The sequence below is a fragment of the Protopterus annectens genome, chromosome 6.part0 (genome assembly GCF_019279795.1).
Source record: "Protopterus annectens isolate FY-2018-M chromosome 6.part0, PAN1.0, whole genome shotgun sequence".
NCBI lineage: Eukaryota > Metazoa > Chordata > Ceratodontiformes > Protopteridae > Protopterus > Protopterus annectens.
This window is the reverse complement of record NC_056737.1, coordinates 926,245,299-926,272,044: the sequence shown is the minus strand read 5'-3', so window position 1 is coordinate 926,272,044 and position 26,746 is coordinate 926,245,299. Positions and strand designations below refer to the sequence as shown.

At 41.8% G+C, this 26,746-nt stretch overlaps 1 protein-coding gene across 1 annotated transcript in view; it reads left to right on the top strand.

The window, feature by feature from the left end:
• Positions 1-26,746, top strand: part of BTBD7 (BTB domain containing 7) — a 1,417,647-nt gene that overhangs the window by 410,924 nt on the left and 979,977 nt on the right. The window contains exon 3 of the mRNA XM_044074574.1: positions 23,323-24,402. Coding sequence (XP_043930509.1) covers positions 23,323-24,402 — 1,080 coding nt within the window. The remainder of the gene's footprint in view (positions 1-23,322; positions 24,403-26,746) is intronic.

The following is a 26,746-nucleotide window of genomic DNA, read 5'->3' as shown; positions in this document are numbered from 1 at the left end:
AACATTTTTATCATGGAAAACAGCTCTGTTGCTAGCAATAACCTCTGCAAGACGAGTCTCAGAGCTACAGGCAGTCATGGCTGTGGAACCTTTCATCATCTTCCATCCAGATAGGGTTTTTCTAAGGACAAACCCCACTTTTATGCCTAAGGTAGTGTCCAGTGTGGCCCTCAACCAAACTATTCATTTGCCTACTTTTTATCCAAACCCACAGAATAAGGGTGAGAAACTTCTGCATTTTTTGGACATACACAGACAGTTGCGCTTCTACTTGGACAGAACCAAAGCTTTCTGAAAGATTGAGCAATTACTGGTGGCATATATGCTGCAGGATCACAAGGAAAGGCTATCTCAAAACAGACTATTTCAAAGTGGATAGGTCACTGTATTCGTCTATGCTATTCTCAACATGGCAAATCAGTGCCTAAGGGCATTAGGCCACATTCAACCAGAGCAACAGCCTTCCTCAGAGGAGTGCCCACCAAAGACATTTTAGAGGCTGCAACCTGGAGTTCAGTGCATATTTTTACAAAGCACTACCACTTACCACTGTACTCCAAATCCAGGGCAGGCTTTGCCACTGCACTTCTGCAGGGCCTCATAGCCGCTCCTAATTATATTTAGTTCCAGCCTCCCAACCTTAGCTTTGGGATTCAACCCAATTGTAATGACTGCAACAATGAAACACGATGAACATAGTATAGTTGTGTACCTACCATAAATGTAGATGTTCGAGTGTATTCACTGTTGCAGTCCAGGTTACCCACCCACCACCCCCCTTATCTTTGCTGGACCTTATCTGTACTTCTCTATTCTATACAACCTATGTGGTGTATTTGCTTGTAGATGAAGGAAGCTTGTTATTTAGTGCATGCATGCTTTATTGACATTTTTTTTAGCCTACCCTTTTGGGGGCACCTGATATCTGTGGCAAGAAAAACTGAAGAAAATGGCGACGGCTGCATCTTTTATACCGCTGGCGCACTGACGTCAGGGAGGAGGCGACAGCAACCGACGCCGGACCTAGACTTCGGAATTCAGGCCGACTGCAGGTAGCCTGCCAGCAGGATAACCCAATTGTAATGACTGCAACAGTGAATACACTCGAACATCTACATTTATGGTAGGTACACAACTGTACTTTCTCTACAGTCAGGGTCCAACTTGCAGCCATTTCCAACTTTCATGTGGGTGACAATATGGCTTCTCTAGCTTCTTCTAAGCTTTGTAAAGCCTTTTTGAAGGGCACCTTTTTGCTTCACCCACCGGTTAAGGACCCAACGCCTCCTTGGGATCTCACATTAGTCTTACAAGCTTTGGTCTCACCCCCGTTCGAGCCTGTAGGCTCAGTGGACTTAACATGTCTTGGAAAACTATCTTCTTGGTTATTACAGCTGCCAAAAGAATTTTGGAGCTTCAAGCATGGTCAGTTAAGCCTCCTTATTTGGTATTTCATAAGGATAGGGTGTCCTTGTGTACTAATCCATCCTTTCTTCCTAAGATAGCTTCAGAATCCAGTATTAATGAAGTGATTAATCTCCTGGTTTTCTTCCTAAATTTTCAGAATAAAGGAGAGTACAAGCTGCACTTATTGGACATGCATAGACAGTTACGTTTGGACATGCATAGACAGTTACGTTTTTACCTGCATAGGAATAAATCCTTTTCGCAAGTCTGACCAACTGTTTTATTTACTATTCTAAGCCCTTTTTAGGGATACCAGTGTTGAAGGTCACCATTGCTGGATGGATTTCTCAGTGCATCACTCAGGCATATTTGGCTAGAGGCTTATCCCTGCCAGGTCATGTGAAGGCGCAGTCCACTAGGTCTATGGCTACTTCAGCTGCCTTTTGGTCTAGAATGTTTTTAGATGACATTTGCTCTGCAGCTACTTGGGTTCTTCACATATTTTCATCTCGCATTACAAGTTGGACATTCTATCCAGGAACAGGGCATCCTTTGGCTCCGCCATGCTCCAGAATATCCTTCCATGAGGGCCTCCCAGGTGTTTATTGGCTAGGGTCTCTGTCCCACAGGTTGAAGAGCAAATGAAGACAACAGTTTCAGATAGAGGTTATGTACTCACCATAACTTTCCATCTGAGTTGTTGCTCTTCATTTGTCTTCAACCATCCCTCCTGCTTTCCCCCTGCCTTGTGTAGGTTGTGTGGTGGTCTGGTCGGAAGAGGAATGGTCACCACAAAGGTGTATCCTTGTTCTCCTCTTGTTTATGGAGACCCTTGTCATGGGACAAGGAGGTCAGATTGGGATGCTAAGGTAGGCAGCAAACTCGATCTGAAGGGAAAAGGAGACAGGGCCATTATGGGTAGGGGAGGAGCTTGGAGCTCGGATCAGATGCTGGATATGCAGCTGAGTTGGATCCGAGGACCCACAGGTTGAAGACAAATGAAGAGCAACAACTCAGATGGAACGTTATGGTGAGTACATAACTTCGTCTTTTCTTTAATCTTGCTCGCAGCAGGTTATTGCTCCTTAACACTGATCTAGTGTTCACTAGTCCATTTTCCCTTGTATTTCTTTAGGTTTTTTTTTTTGGCTGATTTTCATTTTGCGTATGTGGTCATAATTTGTTGGTGTGTGTTTTGCTATTCACTGTTTGTTGTGTCTTAGAGATGGTTTTGAATGGTTTTCAAACTTAACTGTTAACTGAAGCCATAAAAGTTAAATGACTGAGATGTGAAAAAAAGCTAAATTGTGTAAACCTGTTTAATAGTTTATTTCTTTTATAAGTTGGGCCTATTAGCTACTGCCTTAATTCTGTTTTCCATTTAGATACATTTTGTATTTTGACATTTGTTTATGTGGTGTAACTGTGTGCTTTGAACTTATTTTTTTCTTCTGTGAAAATAAAGATGTGATGTTCATTCATAAATCGCTACTGTAGCAGCCTAAACTGCATGGGTTATATCCTGCCAGGGATACGACAGTTGACTAGTCTCTAAAGCCTTTGGCTTCATCCATGTACACCCAGGCTGCTGGTAGCATGAGCTCCAAGTGGAGAAAAACAGCAGCCTGGGCTCCACGTGCTTGGGTACTTTCTTGCTGTCTAAAGAGTGTGCTCTTTTTATGGGCTTCAGAGGTTTAATGGTCAGTTAAGTGTTCCATTGCTGGGCAGATAAGTCATCAATGGGAAAACGTGAGATATATCTTTTTTTTTTATGGAAAGTATGTGTTCTACTGGACTGTAAAACAAAACCGGCAACCACTGGAAACAGGATGAAAAGAACTCCACAAAATGTTTTATTCAAGGATTAAGTGCTTTCATCAGATTGTACCCAATGACTTCTTCAGAATCCATTATCTTTCTACAAATTAACATATTTATACTCCACTTATTTAAGTGTAATAAAACAATTATACAATTAATTGATTAATCCATAATTAACCATTCTCTACTCTCAATCTAAAAACATTCACATCCTAGCATATTGTCATTAAAAAACAATAAAGAACTTGTATATTATTCACTTCTCCTTTCACAATTTATAGGATTTTAAACGCAATACACTGGCAGTAGCTATATATAGTCATTCAGACCTGGGAAGACATTAGCATTTAATTTCAGTTGCCACATTTCCTTATGTCTGAATGACTATATATTTGTTGCCCGTGTATTACGTTTAAAATTCTATAAATTGTGAAAGGAGACGTGAATAATGTATATGTGTTTTTTTAATGACCGTATGCTAGGATGTGAATGTTTTTAGATTGAGAATAGAGGATGGTTAATTGTGGATTAATTAATTCATTGTATAATTGTTTTATTACACTTAAATATGTAAAGTATAAATATGTTGTTAATTTGTAGAAAGATAATGGATTCTGAAGAAGATATTGAGTAAAATATGATGAAAGTGCTTAATTCTTGAATAAAACATTTTGTGGAGTTCTTTTTATCCTGTTTCCAGTGGTTGATGTTTTTGTTTTGTGGTTCCTAGTGCTATTTCATGGTGTGGTGACATGGATTTTACTGGACTGTCTTCGGACTGGATGGTCTGACAGACTGTTTGCCTTTTATTTTTAACTTTTACTGTTTGTGCGTATTTTCTGCCTGGGTGGTGCAGCGGTAGCATTGCTGCCTCACAGCAAGAGGTTCTCCCGTTCAGATGTTCATCGTGCATACAGCTGCAGTCATAACGGATGGGTTTTCCTGCCGTCAGGTGGGTCCTCGGTCGGCCGAATTCCAAAGTCTAGGTCCGGCGTCGGATGTCGTCGCTTCTTCCCTGACGTCAGTGCGACAGGGGTATAAAAGAACCAGCCAACGCCATTTTCTTCAGTCTTTCTTGCCGTGCGGTGCCCGAAGCAGAAGCAGTTCGCAAGTGCCGGTCGGCCAGCTCCTGAGATTACGAATATTTTGCAACCGAAGTCTTCTTGAAAGCTAAGTACCCCGTTGGGGAAACTTTTCTTGCCTCAGACCGATGTCAGACAATGTTAATTGCATTTCATGTGGGAAACAAATACCGCATAAGGATTTTCATTCCCTCTGCATTCCTTGCTTAGGCCCAGACCACGACGTCTCGGCCTGTCTTTTTTGTGCTACATTCAACAGACGCACTATTAAGCGTCGGGCGGTGTTCGCCCAACACTATTTTAGCAAAAAGTTTAATTACATTATGTCGTCGGATACTCCGACTCCAGTTTTGAGTAAAAGACGCAAAGATAAGGACCGACATACGAGGTCCGCGACTTCTACCGACACCACGCTAAAGCTGACTACAGGTGCTCCGGTTCTCAGCGAGGCGCCTACGCAGCCCCTGACTACCGATGACACTTCATTGGCGGTGTCTTCTGTGCCCGAGGTCACAGGCTCTTCGGCCCACACCTTGACTACAGATACCGAAGCCACTCTTGGCGGAGAAAGTCAGAGTTTAGACAGGCCTGCCACCTCTCAAGGTGTCTTCAGGCCTTCTTCTTCATTTTCCATCAAGGCTTTCACTAAGTCTAAAGCAGCCATGCATACTAAAAGACAAGCTCCACAGGGCCCCTCTCAAGGCCCCATGCCTAAAAAGCAGATGCTCAAAATGGCTGAGGATTTGATTACTCTTATCAGGGGTTCTCACCCCCCCCTCGGACAAAAGGCCCAGAGTGGAGGAAGAATACCCTTCCTCGGACCAGGCCTCCATTACTTCAGAACATTCTGAAGACCAGGAACATTCATACTCCCCTTTTGAAGATTCTGATGCAGAGGAGTCCATTCCCTCTGTCTCCCCCCCTGAGGATTACTCTTTTGGGGAAACCTTACATACCTTGAGGGAACACTTCCACTGGGAAGGCCAAGAGTACTCAGATTCCAAGAAAAGGCTTAGGGATTTCCTCTTGCTCCCTCAGCACAGGCCTCTGGCTATACCTCCTGTCTTAGACATACTAGATGATGTGTATTCGGAGGCCAGCCTTAACCCAGATTCCTTCCCTCCAGCTCCAGTCAAACCTGACCGGTATTACCGGGTTCCTGATTCACACCAATTCCTATACAAAAGCCATGCGGCTGACCCAGAAACTATTTCACAGGGTCCCAAGGGAATTAAGGCCTCCACTGCTAAAAATCCATTACCTTCAGAGAGAGACTCCAGAGCTTTAGAAAGGTGGGGGGAAAAGGTATACACCTCGGCCACCTTAACCATGAGGGCATTAAACTGTCAGTTCCATATGTTAAAGTACCAACAGTTTCTGTTATCACAGTTGAAAAGCAAAATGTCACAACCTGAACAACCAGACTTGAAGGAGTTGCAGGATTTGTTACATAGTGCAGAGCAAGTGGGTAAACATACCTTGCAATGTGGCTTTGATGCTTTAGAGGCCTCATGTAGAGCTGTTGTTACAGGATCAGTCATACGTAGACATGCTTGGCTCAAAGAGCAAACCTTACCAGATCATGTCAAAGCTAAATTACTAGATGCACCCCTTCAAAAAGATGTATTGTTTGGTGTTAAAGCTGAGGAGGTATTAAAGAAAATGGAGGAAAAGGCAAAATCAATGCAAACAGTGAAAGATTTCCTACAGGTACAACCTCCACGTTTCAGTAGAAATTGGCCTTCAAAAAATTGGTCCTTTCCAGCCATGGACAGACCCCAAAGAGGTAGATACAGGCGCCCTAGGGGTAGAGGGCAATCTCAAGGATCATTTAGAGGCAGACAATGGCAAGCACCTACACAAAGAGGTGGTGAGGATAGTTCACAGCCATTCAGAAAGCAGAACCAATGACTTTCCCCTTTGCATGCCAAGCAAGGCTCAAATGGCAGCACCTTTAGGCAGAAAACTGGCATTATTTTCGAAAAATTGGCATATTGTCAGAAAAGACAAATGGATCCTGGACATTATAGACAGAGGCTACAGATTCCACTTTCACACCCTTCCAAAAATGAGAGGCATGCCAAACCTGCCACACAATCAAAGGGCAGAGGCACAAAAACAAATTTCAGATCTCATGGACATGAAAGCTATTCAAGAGGTACCTGCACAAGAACAGGGTCAAGGTTTTTATTCCAGACTATTCCTGGTACCAAGGAAGGGCAAAGATTGGAGACCTATTTTGGACCTATCCATCCTAAACACATTTTTACTTGTGCCAAAATTCAAGATGCTCACATTACAGCAGCTTCTTCCCATGCTGGGCAAGGAGTCTTGGCTGGTAACATTGGACCTCAAGGAGGCATACCTGCATGTCCCAATCAGACAAGATTGCAGAAGATACCTCAGATTTCTTGCAGGTTCAACCCATTATCAATTCTCTGCATTGCCCTTTGGCTTATCTACTGTGCCCAGAGTGTTCACGAAATGCCTGGCATCAGTAATTGCCTACTGCAGACTTCAAGGGATACAAATATACCCATATTTGGATGACTGCCTGATCCAAGCGGACAGCAAGCACATACTTCTGAAACATCTGGCGTTTGTAATAATGTTGTTGAATTCTTTGGGATGCACAGTCAACAAAAAGAAATCAAGGCTAATACCCTCTCAAACAATAATTTTCCTGGGTGCCAGCTTGAATACAAATACCCAGATGGCCTACCTCACGCCAGAGAAACAAGGGCAACTAACTCACTACTTCAGAAAACTGGCAACCTTCACCAGGCTAACTGCAAGGAAAATCCTGCAGGCTCTGGGATTCATGGCATCTTGCATCTTGCTAATCCAATGTGCAAAGCTGCATATGAGGAAACTTCAATGGTACCTAAAAAACCTATGGTCTCAACACAGCCACAGTTTGGAAACAATTATACCACTGATTCCATGTCTTCAAAAGGAATTTCTGTGGTGGGCTCAAGCATGCCAAAGAAACACAGGTCTCCCATTCTGCAAGCCTCAAGCAAATCAAGTCATCACAACAGATGCCTCGGACTATGCCTGGGGGGCGCACATGACAGATCGGTGCATTCAGGGCAAATGGTCCCAAAAAGAAAAGCACCTACACATCAATCGAAAGGAAATGCTAGCAGTAATAAATGCTATTATGGCTTTCAAAGACCTACTGCATCCAGGCCAGCTATTGATAAGGACAGACAACACCACAGTGATGTGGTACATAAACAAACCGGGAGGAACCAATTCATATCCCCTATGCAGGCTAGCCATGTCTCTTTGGAACATGGCTCTGGAATTACAAATCGAACTTCAAGCACAGTACCTGCCAGGCAAGGAAAACACGCTGGCAGACAACCTAAGCAGAAACATGACAGATCCACACGAATGGAAGTTGCATCCTCAAGTTTTTGCAAAGATAATTCAAGCATGGGGAAGGCCAGACATAGATCTCTTTGCCACCCACAGGAATCACCAATTGACAAAATTCTGCTCAAGGACCTTTCATCCACAGGCCTGGAAAGTGGACGCACTCTCCTTCAGTTGGACAACAATGACAGATTATGCCTTTCCACCTCTTCCTCTGCTGCCCAAAGTTCTATTAAAAACCAGAGCAGACAGACCAAAGATGATTCTCATTGCTCCAGACTGGCCAAGACAACACTGGTACCCACTCCTGAGGAGCCTGACGCATTCCCCACCATGGATCCTGCCTCTAATGCCTCTTCTACTGACTCAGCACAACTTCAAAACTCTTCACAGTCAGCTGAAAGCACTCAATCTAGCCGCATGGAAGATTCCTTAAATTCACAACAGACCCTACTTTCCAAGGAGGTGCAGGATGTCATTTTGGAGGCCAGAAGGCCTTCTACTAGAAAAGCCTACTCCGCAAAATGGAAACTGTTTTGTGCCTGGAATCAGAAAAAGAGTCAGAATCCTGGAATACTGAATTTACCTCAAATATTACAGTACCTAGCTGAGATGCTAAGCAGTGGACTTTCTTTCTCCTCCATCAAAATCCATGCCTCAGCCATTTCTGCAGAATACAACACTGATCCTCCTTTATTCTTTCACCCCCTCTTAAGACAGTTCCTCAGAGGGGCTAAGAATATAAAACCCCCAAGGAAACAACCAGTACCTGCTTGGGACCTCAATTTCATTCTAGAAAAACTGACCTTGCCTCCTTTTGAGCCAGCTGCTTCAGCAGAACTGCAATATTTGTCCTGGAAAACAGCCTTCCTTCTGGCTATCACCTCAGCTCGCAGGGTTTCGGAACTACAAGCCCTCATGGCTGTGCAACCTTTCATCATTTTCCATCAGGACAGAGTTTCCTTACGAACCAATCCTTCCTTTATGCCAAAGGTAGTATCCAGGGTAGCCTTGAATCAGGCTATCCACTTACCTACCTTTTACCCTAATCCTCAAAACAAAGGGAAGAGACTACTACATTCCTTGGACATTCACAGACAGTTACGTTATTATTTGGACAGAACAAAGCCTTTCAGAAAATCAGAGCAACTCTTTGTGTCCTATGCTATAGGAGCTCAATGGAAGCCTATTTCCAAACAGACAATCTCAAAATGGATAGGCCACTGCATACACTTTTGTTACTCTTTTCATGGTAAAACTGTACCTGCAGGCATCAGATCTCACTCCACAAGGGCCACAGCTACCTCTGCAGCTTTCCTCAGGGGGGTTCCTACCAAAGATATTTTGGAAGCAGCCACTTGGAGTTCTGTACATACTTTCTCCAAGCACTATCACCTACCATTATTCTCCAAATCTAGAGCAGGCTTTGCCACTGCAGTCTTGCAGGGCATCCTGGCTCCTCCTAGTTCCACCTAATGCCTACCACCCCTTTTTTAGCTTTGGGATTCTACCCATCTGTTATGACTGCAGCTGTATGCACGATGAACATAGTACAGTTTTGTACCTACCATAAATGTAGATGTTCGAGTGCTAATACAGCTGCATTCCAGGTTTCCCTCCCTCCTTCCCCTCTTGGGACAGGCCTAATGGCTAACACCTCCTCATACAACCTGATTGGGATATTCTTTTATGGTGTATTTGCTTGCAACTACTGTTTTTTGATTATATTGCATTGCATTATTGCATAAATTTATGTATTGCCTTCCTTCTGGGGGCACCTGACATCTGGGGCAAGAAAAACTGAAGAAAATGGAGTTGGCTGGTTCTTTTATACCCCTGTCGCACTGACATCAGGGAAGAAGCGACGACATCCGACGCCGGACCTAGACTTTGGAATTCGGCCGACCGAGGACCTGCCTGACGGCAGGAAAACCCATCTGTTATGACTGCAGCTGTATTAGCACTCGAACATCTACATTTATGGTAGGTACAAAACTGTACTTTCTCAGCTAGAGTGCCTTCTGTGTGGAGTCTGCATGTCCTCCCCGTGGTAGAGTGGCATTCGAAAGACATGCAGAGAATGGGCGTGCCTTCGTTGAAGGTTGGGCGTCGAGCTGGCACCTCGGCACCGTGAAAATCTACTGCCAATCATTAGCGGACCGGAGTTCCGCTCTGGCGACCCCTAACCGGGAAAAGCCGAAAGAAGAAGAAGGCTGTTTGTGCTTATTTTAAAGCCCTTTTTCTGAAAAACACATGCTTATTTTGTGGGAGACTCTGTTTTTTGTTGGGGAAAAGTGTGTTTAGCCCAGGCAACATTTCTTATGGAATTGTCCAAGGGCAATTACCACAAGATTCCTCACTCAGTCGAAATACTCACACAACACAGGGGCACTTAATACACTCCAATCTCATACAACTAAAACTGACTACCTGAGTGATTTAACTTTAGTACCTTGTACACCTTTTTTTCTGAGGGTGCTCATCTGATGTTAAAGGAGGCAAAGAATCCTACTACTAGCAAATCCTACATTGGTAAGTGGAAAAGGTTTGCTAGTTGATGCACCACTAAAAACAGAAATCATTCAGGGTTTCTGTACCACTAGTTTTGCAATGTTTGTGTAAGTTCTTGTCCTCTGTCCTTTCATATTACTCTGTCACGGTTAATCTCTCTGCCATTTTAGCATGTCTCCCAATAGGATCCTCCCCGTTCATCAGTCTTTGATCAAGATTTTTTTCAAAGTGGTTTTACATAGGTGCCATCTGTTTTCTAGGTGTATGCATACTTTCGATATTTACTTTGTTTTGGAATGTGAACTTTACCTTTACCTCATTTTGGACTAGCTCATCAGACTGTATTGACAGTATATCACTTGGAAAGCACTTTTCATTGCTCTAACATCTGCAGGAAGAGTGTCTGAGCTGTTAGCTCTCATGGTGGGTTAACACTAGTCGGTACTCCATAAAGACAGGGTTTCTTTGATAATAAATCCCTCATTTATACTGAAGTGTTTTTAGAGTTTACATTAAGCCAAACCGTACACCTCCCTGTATTCTTTCCAGAACATAATAACTGGGAAGAAAGGATTCTTCAGACTCTGGACGTATATTGGCAGACCAGGTTTTACCTTGACAGAACTAAACCTTTCAGAAAAACTTTATTTCCTGTGAAGGCAAGAAAAAAGGGCTACCTGTGTCAAAGCAGACTGTTTTCAGATGGTTGTCCTTTGCTATTTCCTTTTGATATTCCCACCATAAAACACTTCAGGCAGCTTCAAGGCGCATTCTACTCAAGCCTTGATTTATTTTATGGATTTTTGGAAAGGTGTGGACTCTAGAAGCATTCTAGAGGCAGCTAATTAGTCCTCTATGTATCTTTACATAGCACTACAAATTTGATTTACTTTTTCAGGTGTAAAACAAGCATTCCAGAGGTTCCTGGACCCTCCTTCTCCCAATATCTATATTCTGTATTCTACCTGTAGAGCTTAGGCTACTGCAGCAGTGATTTGTGAATGAACATAGTGAAGTTGTGCAGATAAACCTACCATGACAGTAGATGTTGGGTTAAATCATTGCGCAGTAGCTACCTGTTCCCTTCATCCTCCTTGTTGTGTCTGTTTATGTGAGGGTAAGTAATCCCTAGTCTTGTTTCCATTAAAGATGTACAGGCGGGGTAGTTTGTTTACATGCTTTATTACAAAGAAACACATCAGGATGGATAGCAGCAGTACAAAATATAAATGAACTGGTTTAACTGATGGACTACACAGACATACATGCTTACTTCTTTACAGCTAACTACAAAACAGCAGTCAGGCTCACACGTGCTCAGTATTTATACATTTCTGCCGGACCCTAGAAAGCTTCTTAAAGGTGTGCATACATATTGATCTACATCCTCCCTCTTTAATGAATTGCCCACAGTATAATGTAATTTGAAAAGAAACAAGCAATTGTGCAGACAATAAGAAATAAACACAACATTCGTGTCCAAGGTTCTGTGTATCTGGAACATGGTCTGGAAATATGACCTGTTCTAGTGATATAGCAATCAGAACTGGGTTTAGCAACAGGGACAGTCATCAGTGAGCAACTTGCTTCAGGAGTTTCAGGATTCTTCTCAGAAACGGGGATATTTACTGGAACATCCTCTGGAACTCGAACGCTGGATAACTCACTCTGAGATATAGAGTCTTTCTCGCAGGTATGATGCTGCAATTCAAGCTGAGATACTGGGACCAAATGTTTCCAATTCCACCTAAATTCTGTTCCTTGCAATTCCACAATGTATGATTTCGCCTCTGGACATGCACTTTTCACGACACCAAGCCGATCAAAACCTTTGGATATCTGCATCCTCACTGTCTCCCTTTCTTGGAATGGATTGAGTGGTTTGCTGGTCTTATTAAAATAGAACTTCTGGGATATGCATTTCTTTAACAGACCTGTTGTTCTTGACACATGGAACCAATAATGAACTACTAATTGGTAGTGTGGTTCTGGTTTGTCTCGACAGAAGTCTCTGTGCAGGTGAACCAAGATGTTTTGTCACAAGGAGCATTTCTGAGATTCAAGAAATTCAAGAAAACATCACTGTTGTCTCGTTTCTGCTTCTCTAATAATTTTTTCGCACTTTGAACTGCATGTTCTGCATTTGACTGTGGGTACTCAGGGCTAGTCATGACATCAGTAAAGTCCAGCAAATCTTGTGAGCTGCTGGCTTGTAAAATGTGTACCATTGTCAGAAATAACTTTGGGATAGCATGGACTGCAAAATGACGCTTTAAGTTAGCAATGACTGTGAGAGTTGAAATATTCTGCTTTCACTGTAACGAACAGGTTAAAAATGGTTTCAGTATATTTTTCTGAAAATGTAAAATAAATATTCTGCTTTTCAGTGTAGTACAGAGTGCACTTAGTTTGAACTCTTGGCAAAAACATATAGCTTGGCATTCATTGTTATTAGAAGTCAGAAGTAAAATATTTTATCTTTTATAAACTATGCAGTTTTTGAAATTCTCTATCTACAAGCAGTTCAAGATGAACTCTTGTATGCAGCTGTGTTTCATCAACAGGACGTGCAAGATAAGAGCAAAGCCGAGGAGTTATTTTTCAGGAACAGAATGTTTGAGATATGAAAAACAAACTGTTAGCAAACCAGCTTCAAAGGAAAGACTTAGTATTCTGGCAAATTCTCTAAACCGCTGATGCAGGCAGGCAGAAAAGACACTGTAAAGACTGGGACTTCTTTTGTATGAGAGACTTTGATTCTTACAGATTTGGTGCTGTAAGCTGAAGTACGGCTTTGTTATTTGTGTACATCTTTCATTGTTATACTAGATGTCTACTTCGTATGCAGAGTAAAGAATGTCATATCAGATGAACTGTCTCATTGTTTTCATTGAGTAATGGTACAGACTACCAGAATAGTGTAGTATTTAAATTTCTACAATGACAGTACTGGATGCTAGATTAGGAAGTAGGTCAGTCTCAAACCAATTTGAATAAGAGTCTACTAACACCAAGTAATGTTGACCATTGCATTTAAAAATGTCTGTAGCTGCTGTCAACCAAGGAAGTTCAGGAATCTGGTTTAGCTGAAGTGGTTCTTTCTGTTGATGTGAGTACTATTACATACAGAACAAGATGAAAGTACTCTCTCTATTCTGTGACATAGAAGGCCAGAATACTAGTCCTCACGCCCTTCTTTTGGTAGAATCAATTCCTGGATGGCCATGATGTAATACAGTGATATACTCTTCTTGCAAGGACTTTGGAACAATCACTTTTGGACCTTTCATGATAGCATTGTCAAACAAAATCTCATCTCTGCAAGGAAAATATGGTTGTATGTCTACTGGTAAGCAAGGTTGCTTTGAAGGCCATCCTTGACTGATAAAGTGGTTGAGCTTCTGAAGAACTTTATCTGAGGTGGTGTATGACTTCTAAGTTCATCAAGACACGTGGAAGAAATATTTCTGACTTCCTTGACTTCACAAACAAGTTTCTCATTCTCATGCTGTTCTGTTGTAATGTACAGCAAGATAAAGAAGTTTGCCTTTTGTGTAGACGAGATTGAATTTATTTTTTGCAGTTTCAACATGATGAGCTATATGCATAGGTTTTCTCAGAATAGTGACTAGAGGTTGGTGACCTGTTTCAACCTGGATAGGTCTACCATAAATATAATCATAGAACTTAGAACATGCAAACACAATTGCCAAAAGTTATTTCTCTGTCTGTGCATACTGCATTTCAGTTTGGGTTAGAGTTCTGGATGCATAGGCTAGTGGTCTACCCTCTTGAAGAATAACTGCATCAAGACCAAATTTTGAAGCATCACAAGAAAGAGTAGCCAGTTTGTGAACATTGTAGTATCCAAGAGTTGGTGGACTGGCAGTCCCCTGTTCCAGAACATCAAAAGCTCTTTGGTGTTCTAACCATGACCACAATATATCTTTGTGTGTCAGCTTTATAATCTGTGCTGAAAATTGGCTCCAAGTCTGGAATGAATTTGCCTAGGTAATTAACCATGCCAAGAAAACATTGTAAGGCTTGAACATTTGGCATCTTGAGAATTGCTGTTTGCTTGGAAGGATCTGGTCGTAAGCCTGAACTGGTAAGTAAATGACAAACGTAAGCAATTTCTCGTAGCCTGAACTTCTGAGGATTCAGCTTAAGATTCACTTAACTTGCTCTTTCCATAACTTTCTTGAGGTTTCTGTCATGCTCAGCTTCACCATTACCTCCTACTAGAATATCCTCTACTATAATAGCACACGGATACCCAGAAAAAATTTGCTCCGTTGTACGCTGGAAGACTTCACTGGCAGAATTTATCCCAAATGTAATTCTCAAAAATCTGTATCTGCTAAACGGAGCACTGAAAGTGGTTAGCAACGAAGATTTTCAGTCAAGCAAAATTTGCTAAAGTTAACTCTTTGCATCCAAAACAGAAAAAAAAACAGTGCCATTTGGCATAAGAGAGTGACTTCTTTGACTGTATGCATTGGATGATGAGGTCTTTTCATTGCTTTGTTCAAATCTCATGGATCAATACATATTCTGATATCATCTAAGGTTTTCTTATGAGCAATGACCATGGAGGATACACACTTAGTAGGTTCTTCAACTGGACAAATTACGCCTTGCTGCACCATTCTATGTAGCTCAGCCTTGACTCTGTTCTGCATAGCTACTGAAACTTTCTGAGCTGGCCTGACAACTGGACTGGCTTCAGGGTCTAGTTTCATGGAGTACACAACTGGTAGTTTGCCTAGTTTGTCTTCAGGAAGAATCAGCATAGGTAGATAAAATAGACTGGGCAAAATTCGAACAGTGGTCTTTCAAGCTTACATGGTGCACTTCATTATTAAATGAAAATAGTCCTATTTTCAAACCATCTCCGAGGCCTAATAATGACTGTATGTGTCTTTTGCCCACACAAAATTGCAAGTCACAGCTGTTGCCAGCAGAGTAACATGAAAGCACTGCTGAAACTTCAGTTTAAATTTCTTCACCACCATAAGCAACAAGCTTTGCAAACTTTGCCAAATCAAGCTTCTCACCAGCACATACTGTAGCAAATGTTTCTGCTGTCATAACTTTGCACTTTGAACCTGTTCTTCCATTTATCCAAACAGTACAAAATGTGTAATTATTTGCCTATAAGTCTACTGCATTGACTGTTTCATTAAGCAGACACACCATCAACATAAAAAGTAGGGTCACAGTTTTCTAATTGATCAACCCGTCTCTTTAAATGTTCTCTTTTAATAACAAAATATCCCCTATGTGATTTACAAAACCTTTTGAAATTATTCCACTTGTTGCATTTGAGGCATTGTTGACCAAAAGTTAAGCAATTTTCTCTTTTGGGTTCATGATTATTTGCACCACAGTTACGACAGTTGACCATGAAACTGGGTAAAAGTACATGCTTTGAGTTAGCTGACTCACTAGACTGTGTGATTTATAGTGTGTGCCTTGGAACTTCCTAGAAAGCTACAGGGTTTCCCAGAGAGTGTTATGGGGTTTACAGTTGCTGTCATGTGTTTGACCCTGTTTCTTTTAACCACATGCTGCATACTATCAACATAAGTTCTAGAAGATACTGGAAGCATGCAATTCTCATTTGTAAGCATATCTGTGTGTTTTTCTGTGAGCTTGTATATTTGACAAATTTCATTGGCCTTATTCAAAGTTAAATTACTGTCACGAAGCAAAATCTTTCTCACAGCATCATCTTTAATACCGCACACTAGTCTGTCTTTTATCAACTTGTCCCTTAAATCACCAAATCTGCACATTTTAGTTTTGTTTCTCAAGTCCGTTATATATGCTGCAAAAGTTTCCCTAAGCTTTTGATCTCTTGTGTAAAATAAATGCCTTTACATTGTAATATTTGTTTGGGGGTTACACATTTCTCTTCTTCTTTCGGCTGCTCCCGTTAGGGGTCGCCACAGCAGATCAACTGTTTCCATTCTCTCCTGTCCTCTGCATCTTGCTCTGTCACACCAACCATCTGCATATCCTCTCTCACCACATCCATAAACCTTATCTTAGGCCTTCCTCTTTTCCTGTTACCTGGCAGCTTCATCCTTAGCATCTTTTTCCCAATATACTCTGCATCCCTCCTCAGCACATGTCCAAACCAACGTAATCTTGCCCCTCTGACTTTGTCTCCAAACCTTCCAACCTGGGCTGACCCTCTAATATACTTATTCCTAATCCTGTCCATCCTCATCACACCCAGTGCAAATCTTAACATCTTCAACTCGGCCACGTCAAGCTCTGACTCCTGCCTTTTTGTCAATGCCACTGTCTCCAACCCTTATAACATAACTGGTCTCACTACCCTCTTGTTGACCTTCCCTTTCACTCTTACTGGTACTCGTCTGTCACAAATTACTCCTGACACTCTTCTCCACCCACTCCATCCTGCCTGTACTCTCTACTTCACCTCTCTTCCACACTCGCCATTACCCTGAACTGTTGATCCCAAGTACTTAAACTCATTCACCTTCGCCACCTCTACTCCCTGCATCCTCACCATTCCTCTATCCTTCCTCTCATTCACACACATATATTCTGTCTTAGTCCTGCTGACCTTCATTCCTCTTCTCTCTAGAGCATATCTCCGCCACTCCACGGTCATCTCCATCTGTTCCCTACTCTCACTACAGATCACAAAGTCATCTGCAAACATCATAGTCCACGGGGACTCCTGTCTGATCTCATCTGTCAATCTGTCCATCACCATTGCAAATAAGAAAGGGCTCAGAGCTGATCCTTGATGTAATCCCACCTCCACCTTAAACGCGTCCGTCACTCCCACCGCAGACCTCACCGCTGTCACACTACCCTCGCACATATCTTGTGCCACTCTTGCATATTTCTCTGACACTCCCGACTTCCTCATACAATACCACAACTCCTCTCTAGGCACCCTGTCATATGCTTTCTCTAAATCCACAAAGACACAATGCAACTCCTTCTGACCTTCTCTGTACTTCTCCATCAACACTCTCAGAGCAAACATCGCATCTGTAGTGCTCTCCTGGCATGAAACCATACTGCTGATCACTAATCATCACCTCCCTTCTTAACCTAGTTTCCACTACTATTTCCCATAATTTCATGCTGTGACTGATCAGTTAATCCCTCTGTAGTTACTACAGCTCTGCACATCACCCTTATTCTTAAAAATCGGTACCAAAACACTTTTTCTCCATTCCTCAGGCATCCTCTCACTTTCCAAGATTTCATTAAACAATCTAGTCAAAAACTCCACTGCCATTTCACCTAAACACCTCCATGCTTCCACAGGTATGTCATCTGGACCAACAGCCTTTCCGTTCTTCATCCTTTTCATAGCTATCCTTACTTCCTCCTAGCTAATCCACTGCACTTCATGATTCACTGTCCGCACATCATCCAACCTTCTCTCCCTCTCATTCTCTTCATTCATCAACCACTCAAAGTACTCTTTCCATCTGCTCAACACACACTCCTCGCTTGTGAGTACGTTCCCTCATTATCCTTTATCACCCGTACCTTCTGCACATCTTTACTAGCTCGGTCCCTCTGTCTAGCCAATTGGTACAGGTCCTTTTTTCCCTCCTTCGTGTCCAACCTTTTATACAACTCTTCATACGCCTTATCCTTAGCCTTCGCCACCTCTCTCTTTGCCATGCACGTCATCTCCTTTTACTCTTGTCTACTTTCTTCATCTCTTTGACAATCCCACTTCTACTTCGCCAACCTCTTTCTCTGTATACTCTCCTGTACTTCTTCATTCCACCACCAGGTCTCCTTGTCCTCCTTCCTGATGTCACACCAAGCACCCTTCTAGCCATCTCTCTTACTAGCTCTGCTGTAGTTACCCAGCTATTCGGTAATTCTTCACTGCCACCCAGTGCCTGTCTTAACTCTTCCCTGAACATCACTTCACAATTACCCTTTTTCAATTTCCACCATTTGATCCTTGGTGCTGCCCTCACACTCATCCTCCTCTTCTTGATCACCAATGTCATCCTACAAACCACCATCCTATGCTGCCTAACTACACTTTCCCCTGCCACCACTTTACAGTCTCCAATCTCCTTCAGATTGGCCCTTCTACATAAGATATAATCACCTGTGTGCATCTTCCTCCACTCTTATATGTCACCCTATGCTCCTCCCTCTTGTTAAAATACATATTCATCACAGCCATGTCCATCCTTTTTGCAAAATCCACTACCATCTGACCTTCTGCATTCCTTTGCTTAACACCATACCTACCCATTACTTACTCATCCCCTCTGTTCCCTTCACCAACATGCCCATTGAAATCTGCTCCAATCACCAGTCTCTCACCCTTTGGTACAGTCATCACCACCTCATCCAACTCACTCCAAAATTTTTCTTTCTCATCCATCGCACACCCAACTTGTGGAGCATATGCACTAACAACATTCATCATTACACCATCAATTTCCAGCTTCATAAACATCACTCTATCCGACACTCTTTTCACCTCCAAAACACTCTTAGCATACTCTTCCTTCAGGATAATGCCTATGCCATTTCTCCTCCCATTCACACCATGATAAAACAATTTGAAACCGCCTCCGATACACCTAGCCTTGCTCCCCTTCCATCTGGTCTCTTGCACACACAATATACCAACCGTCCTACGGTTCATCATATCGGCTACCTCCCTCCCTATACCAGTCTTGCTGCCAACATTCAAAGTTCCGACCCTCACTATCACAGTCCTAGCCCTTACCTGTCTTCAGGCATGCCTTCCCCCTCTTCTCCTCCTTCGGCCAACTGTAGCCCAATTTCCACCAGCACCCTGTTGGCCAACAGTACTGGTGGCGGTCGTTATTAACCTGGGCCTCGACTGATCCGGTATGAGTTTCTGTACAGTTTTCTGCATGTGTGATATGGCACAATTTTACATTGGATGCTCTTCCTGACGCAACCCTCCCCATTTATCCGGGCTTGGGACCGGCACAAAGAAATGCACTGGCTTGTGCATCCCCAGTGGCTGGGTTGTTGCACGTTTCTCTAAATGTATGTTTTAAATATTCTGGGTCTTCCCATGACTCAGGCGGTACCACTGTGTGATGATTTTCCCCTTCTCCTGCAAATAAAACAGGTGCATGCACAAATGAACACTCCCTTTCTTTGGCTTGTGAACCAGCTAAATTAAGCATGGTCATCTTCATCAGGAAATGCAGCTTGCATGAAAATTATCATAGTCTTGCTCAAACACTCTCCAGTTCTCTGCAATATTATCATCAAAGACAAGTGGAGCTGGTTTTCGAAATCCATCAGCCATGCCAACAAAGTATGCTCAAACACACAAAGAAAATGGCCATTGTAATTATGTACGAACAGGCACATGCAACCAGTACTTGTAATAACATTCAAATACACTATAAATTCTTTGAAATACTGTACTTTGCAAAATATGCTTTGAAATGGCTGTTTTTGAGAATTAACTGTACTGTAATACTGCACAATCGTGAACTCTCTCTATACTTTGGATATCTTGAATAGCTTTAAGTAATGCGAAGAGGTACATGCTTTGAGCTACTTCGAAAAAAATGCAGTATTTTCCTTATTTTATTCATTTTATGCGATTCAGACTTTCAAAAATTTTCTGTAGTTCGAATATTTTTATCAATATGCCACAGTTTCAGACATTTCATTTACTTAGAAATTCATTTAGAGCGTTCTGAGTGCTTCATTTTGAATTTTGTGAATAAGAAAACATTTAGGTAAGCTTTGATACCTGAAATGAGTTTCTGACATGTTTTTGTGAATTAAACATGCAGTGGGGATGATCCACTCCTCTATATTCCTCCTCCTTTAACTTGAGTGCCTTCTCTGTCCGGAATCTGGATTTCTGGATCCCATTCTGACACCATGTCTCTTGTCTTGTTTCTCATTAGTAGTTCGTTTACATGCTTTATTACAAAGAAACAAATCAGGATGGATAGCAGCAGTGCAAAATATAAACAAACTGATTAACTGACAAGACTACACAGACGTACATGCTTACATCTCAACAGCTAACTACAAAATGGCAGTCAGGCTTGCATGTGCTCAGTATTTATACACCTGTGCAAGCCCCTACAAAGCTTCTTAAAGTTATACATGCATATTGATCTACAGTAAGGTTTTGTTAACGGGACTGTAGCCTCCACTTTACAGTTGGCAAGAAAGTTTTGAAACTTCCGGCACCCAGACTGAATTTTTTTCCACTTGGAGCTTTGTGCTCCCAGCAACCTGGACATAGATGGAGGGAGCCCAAGGCTTTGGAAGACTGGCCAGCTGTTGTATCCTTGGCAGGATATAACCCACATACCTTAGGCTACTGCAGCAGTGATTTAACCAAACAGTTTTCTTGGTAGTAAATTTTGTTTAGACAATTGTGCCTATATATGTAACTTTTCTCCCTGGGATTCCACTGAAAATGACTTTTTAGCTTTAACATTACTTATCAGAAACTGTAATGAATAAATGAACAAAACTAGTCAGGATGAATATGGTATTAGAGTAGCGCTATAATGTGCACCGACAGTAAGAGAGATGATGAGACATGCATATGTAATGGACATTGCAGGCACCCTGTTAGTAACACAAAAAAGAAAAGAAGGAAATTAGAAGGGAGACCAAGGAGCAGTTGAGACCATTTCAGAGGCACAGTAGGCTGCCAAGCTACCTGCTGGTTGCTTTGCTTACTGGTTTGCATGAATGTGGGTGCAGTAGCTGTGAGGCATATTAGAGTATTTTGCTTCATTGGACCTGTGGTTCTTTGCAGTGTCAGCAGTGATAGAATAGCCCTATAACTGTGAGATAAGTCATCTCGAAGAATCATGGGGCATTTGGTTTAAGTATTTCTTACTAGTTTCAGTGAGTGCAGCTTCAGTAGCTGTGAGGCCTATTAGAGTCTTTTGATTCACTTAGATACCTGGTTCTTGGTAGTAGCAAAGGTGGAGGATTTAAATGTGATAGATTTTGAAGAGCTAAAGGACATGGTTTGTTTTATAGCTTGTTTTCCTGGTCTTGAAGTGACTTGCATTTTTCCTTGAGGATTTATTTTATTTTATTTAACCTTTAACTGGGTTAGTCCCATTAGGCTATTAGCCTCTTTTCAGGGGGGATCTGAGGTGGAATTTGTACTACTTGGGGAGGTTTGGCCAGGGTGTCAGGGAACTTCCCTTACTGTTTTCGATAGGTGCTCTAAGGTCTTGAACATAACTTGAGCTATAACCAACCCAGGTAGATGGGGACCACTGTTTAAGGTCTCATCTAAATGATGACATGCTCAGGAATGCAGCACCCCTCTAATGCTGCACTGCAGAGTCAAGCAATCCATCTCTCTGGTGTAGGAATAGAACCCACAGCCTTTGGCAGGAAAGGTGTGTGAGAGTGCTTATAGACTCCCTTCATAACACCGTTAATATGCTGCTCTTGTGTCAACAGCACCTGGAGTGAGCTTTTGCTGTAAGCTTTACTTATCTTTTAGTATGAGTGTATCAGCAGTAGCCGTGAGGCATATTGGAGTGTTTTAACTGTTCGATCCCTGGCTGTTGGTGGTGGTAGTGATGGGAAAACCCACAACAGTGAAGTAAGAGGTACAGGGTCACTGTCCATGTTTTGCAGCTTGATTTTGTGATGGAGCTCTTTTAAGTTATGTCCATTTTCCCATGTGGCTAGTGGCTTCCTGCTTGTCCAACCCAATTGATGTTCCTATATACATAGCACTTGGGATGATTGTAAAATGTTGCTTACTGATTTCAGTGAACATGGTTACAGTAGTTGTTAGCAGTGTTTTGATTCACTGGCTGTCTGGCTGTTTGTAGTAGCAGTGTTTGCCATAACTGTGAGGTAAATAATCTAGAATAGCTTTTTTGGTTGTTTGCTTAATTGTAAGTAGGAGTTGTGAGCTACGTTAATGTTTTGATTCATCAAATATGTTTTGGTAGCAGTGATGGGGAAAAAACAACTGTGTGGTAAATCGGGTTAAACTACAAGATGCTGGGCATGTCTTTTAGCTTGTTTACCTGGTGGAGTTGTTTAAGCTCTAGCCATTTCACCCTGGGGGTTAGTGGTCCCTTTCTTGCCCTGCCTGGTACTGGTTCTGTATGAACATCAGCTAGAATATTTCAGTTTTGCTTACTGTTTCCAGTGAGTGTGGTTATAGTAGGTATGAGTTATATTGGAATGTTATGATTTACTGGATCCCTTGCTCTTAGTATGGTAGGAAAACCCATAACTGTGATGTAAAATTATCTTGAACAACTAGATATTTGTTTTAAACTTTGCTAGTCTCTAATAGCATAAGTGCAGTAGCTGTGAGGCATATTAAAAATGTTTTGTGTCATTAGATACCCGAGCCTTGGTAGTAGCAGTGGTGAGGAACCCACAACTATAAGTAAATTGTTTTGAAGAGCTTACAGGGCATTTTGTGTGTTTTGTGGCATGTTTTCTTGGTGCGTCTTAGTTGTATAATTCTGTCTCTGGTGGTTAGTGTCTGCCTACTTTGAAATAGGGATAGTAGAATTTCCTGCTGTTAGCCTACTGCTAAACATTACTTCAGATGCATTTAAAAGGTCTGCTTTCATCAGAAAGGCTGCTCTCACCATATGAGTTGTGGTGTTGTGCACATTAGCATGTACATTTAAAAGTCTTGAGCGTTTCAGATGACCTGATTTTTATCGAAGAGTCCTGTATTGCTATATTTTGCTACTACCAGCACAAGTTCCCATGAATGTTAATTTAACCATGACTAGGTTTTAGTAAACTTCATTCAGGCATCTTTTCTCGGATACTCCATGTATTTTCAGAGGCTGCATATTGTTTACTTTGTACAATATTTTGAAGATTGAAATGCATTGTTTTAGTTTTCAAGCAATATCCAAAGAGAAGCTGTTGATCTGTTACACAAGAAGGATGTAAAACCTTTGTTTTTTTAAAAGTCTGCTTTTATGGCTGGTTCTCAATTTGCTCAGTTCAGTGCGTCATAATGTGACAGCTGTTAACTTTAAAGTAAGCATAAATTTTAGAAAGGTATGTGTACATGCAAACTGCATGACAAGTATTAACTTGAACCTTTTTGTGTATTGCACAGGAACATCATCCTATTCACAGCAAGGCTATGGCTGTGATTCAAAGCTGTACAGTCTTGAACATGGCCATGAGAAACCTCAGGACAAGAAGAAGAAATCTTCCAGTCTTGCAACACTTAAAAAAAAGTTCATTAAACGAAGGAAATCGAGTCGCTCTGCTGATCATGTCAAGCAGATGCGTGAACTACTCTGTGGCTGGGATGTAAGGGATGTTAATGCATTAGTTGAAGAATATGAAGGTACTGCTGCCTTAAAAGAACTATCTTTGCAAGCAAGTTTGGCAAGGCCAGACACCAGGACTTTACAGAAAGATTTGGCAGACCTTTATGAGTACAAGTACTGCACTGATGTGGATTTAATATTTCAAGACACCTGTTTCCCTGTTCACCGAGCCATTTTAGCTGCAAGATGCCCCTTTTTTAAGACATTGTTATCATCTTCCCCAGAGTATGGGGCAGAGATAATGATGGACATAAATACTGCTGGTATTGACATGTCTATGTTTTCTGCTTTGTTACACTACCTTTATACTGGGGAATTTGCTGTGGATGACTCCCGATTTCAAAATGTTGATATTTTGATCCAGCTGAGTGAAGAATTTGGAACACCTAATTCTTTAGCTGTAGATTTACGCGGACTCTTTGATTACATGTGTTATTATGATGCTGTTCTAAGTTTTGCTTCCAATCCCGAGTTAGAAACATTTGGTGGAAACCAGGGTTGCCTAGAGGAAGAACTTAGAGCACACAAGGCAATCCTGTCAGCACGATCACCCTTTTTTAGAAATCTTCTTCAAAGACGTATAAGAACTGGTGAAGAAATTACAGATCGAACACTTCAGACTCCAACAAGAATTGTGTTGGATGAATCCATCATTCCCAAAAAATATGCTAAAGTTATTTTGCATTGTATGTACACAGACGTAGTGGATATGTCCCTTGTTTTGCATAGTAGTCCATCTGTGGGGAGCTTAAGTGAAGTTCAGGCTTTGGTAGCAGGAAAACCAAACATGACTAGGGCTGAGGAAGCGATGGAACTTTATCACATAGCTCTGTTTTTGGAATTCAACATGCTTGCACAAGGTACGTAAAACTTAAGTAATTTCAGATAAACCTGGTTAAGTAGTTTGTTTTCAGTTTAGTTTGCAAGTACTGTTGGTGTATTTTTTCCTTGCACATTTGTAGAGCATGTTTAAGCAGTGGGCTTTTTTAAAATGATTAGCTGTAGCTGTGTTACTTAGATTGGGTGGTGCATTGAGTGCCAGTGCTTCGTGTTGTGTATTTGCAGAGGTAGTTTTGTTACTTGTGAATTACAGAATGTAAACGTGTTTACTGTGCCTTTTTTTACTGAATGTTTGAAACACAGGTGCTATGCATACCCTAAAGCATTGTTTCTGGCAGAAGCCATTTACCGTGTTTCATTCATTAGTTTTACAGTTACCTAGTTTATCCAGGTCAATAATTCACAGGAGTCCAAGCATATCCCAATATTTAGCAGGTACAAGGCAGAGAAATTTGTCATGGGTATGGCATCATTATGTTACGGGACATATTTGGAGGATCGCCAACTCACCCACCCATGATTCAGATGGAAGAACCCAAAACACCTTGCAAAAACTCCACACAAAGGGCACTCGAGCTGAAAATGAAACTGGAGAACCAAACCTTGCCAATCAGCAATATCGATAGCTGTTCCTGTGTGCCACCAGTGCTATGCAGTTTGATTTAAACTGCAGCTTAATAAACACATCCACTTACTACTTCACGAGTCTCCCCATTCAATTCTTTATTTCCCACCCATAATGCAGCTTGTCATTTTTTTTTTGGGGGGGGGTGGGGGTGTTCAATGTAGTTAATCATTAGCCACTATTACTGTTTCCACGTCTGACTTTAGAGGCCTTATCTCAGGGGTCATTGGGCTTTTTCCTTATGAGACCTGGATCTAGACATAGAATTCAAAGTCTAGCTCTTGTACTGGTATCTGCATACATACCCGTATGTCGTGATATCAGTTGGTGGTTTAGAAAGAAATATCCATCCCATGTTTTGGGATGTCATCATTTTTTTTTAAGTCATCAAATCATTAGCCAAGTCTTGTGTCGGTGCTTTCTTGTAATCTGGGCTTGAGGGTGGGTAAAAAGTGTTTTGATGAGGATTCAGTGCTGGCATGTTTTCCATCCCCCCAGTAATTGTTTTGTTTTTCCAAGAGTTATTTATTTCCATCTTCTGTCCTAGAGCATATAGGTTTTGTTCATGGTCTACCAAGACTTTGCCACTTTGAAACACTTGCTAATTTTATCTTGCTTAGACTTGACTGAATAAGACATTTTGCGCTGCTGTATGAACTTCAAACTCTGCAAATCAGGACAATGTTGGTGTGTTAGCAACCATTTGTATAACATTTTAATGGTAATTTGCATTGTGTTACATTTTGCTGTTTAAGTTCTGTTTCAGTTAATACTGTGTTTTAATACTGATCTATTATTGTATCAGACTTATTGCTTCACTTTGGTAATTGTTTAAATGCTTAGGAAATGAGCACTTGCTAATAAATTCAAAGCTGAAGTTCACTGACTCCCAAGGGATAATGTTGTTCTTGACAAATTCTCTTCCAACTTTATCCCACCTTGCCCTCCCCTCCCATGCCGCTTTATCCTTACTTCCCAGAATTAAAAATATCAGTTCCATGCTCTTGACAATACACTAGAGTCTCCCTTAACCAGAACTCGAACAACCAGCAGTTTTGATTGGCTCGTATGCCCATCTACGAGCCAATCAAAAAATGCAAAGTGGAGCCACTTTTACTCTGTTCCACATTGAACAGAAGAGGCTCCACTTTGTGATTTTTTGATTGGTTCATATACCGGCATACGAGCCAGTCAAAAATTGCAAAGTGGTTCTCAAGCAACCAGAAACTACTCATGTTCATCGTGTTACCCTGTTGCAGTCATCACACTTGGGGTTATCCTGCCGTCAGGCGGTCCCGCAGTCCGCCCGAATTCCAAAGTCTTGGTCTGGCGTCGGTTGCTGTCGCTTCTTCCCTGACGTCAGTGCGCCAGGGGTATATCAGAGGCATCCGACGCCATTTTCTTCAGTCTTTCTTGCCGTGCGGTGCCCGAAGCAGAAGCAGTTCGCAAGTGCCGGTCGGCCGACACCTGAGATTTTCGAATCGAGTTTCAGTCCGAAGTCTTCAAAGCGAAGTACCCCGTTGGGGGACCTTTTCTTGCCTCAGTCCGATGTCAGAAAAAGTTAATTGCATTTCTTGTGGGAAGCAAATACCTCATAAGGACTTTCATTCTTTTTGTATATCTTGCCTAGGCCCAGACCACGACGTCACTGGTTATCGGTTTTGTGCTAGGTTCAATAAGCGAACTATTAAGCGACGCTTTGATTTCGCACGACACTACTTTGGTAGGAAATTTAATTA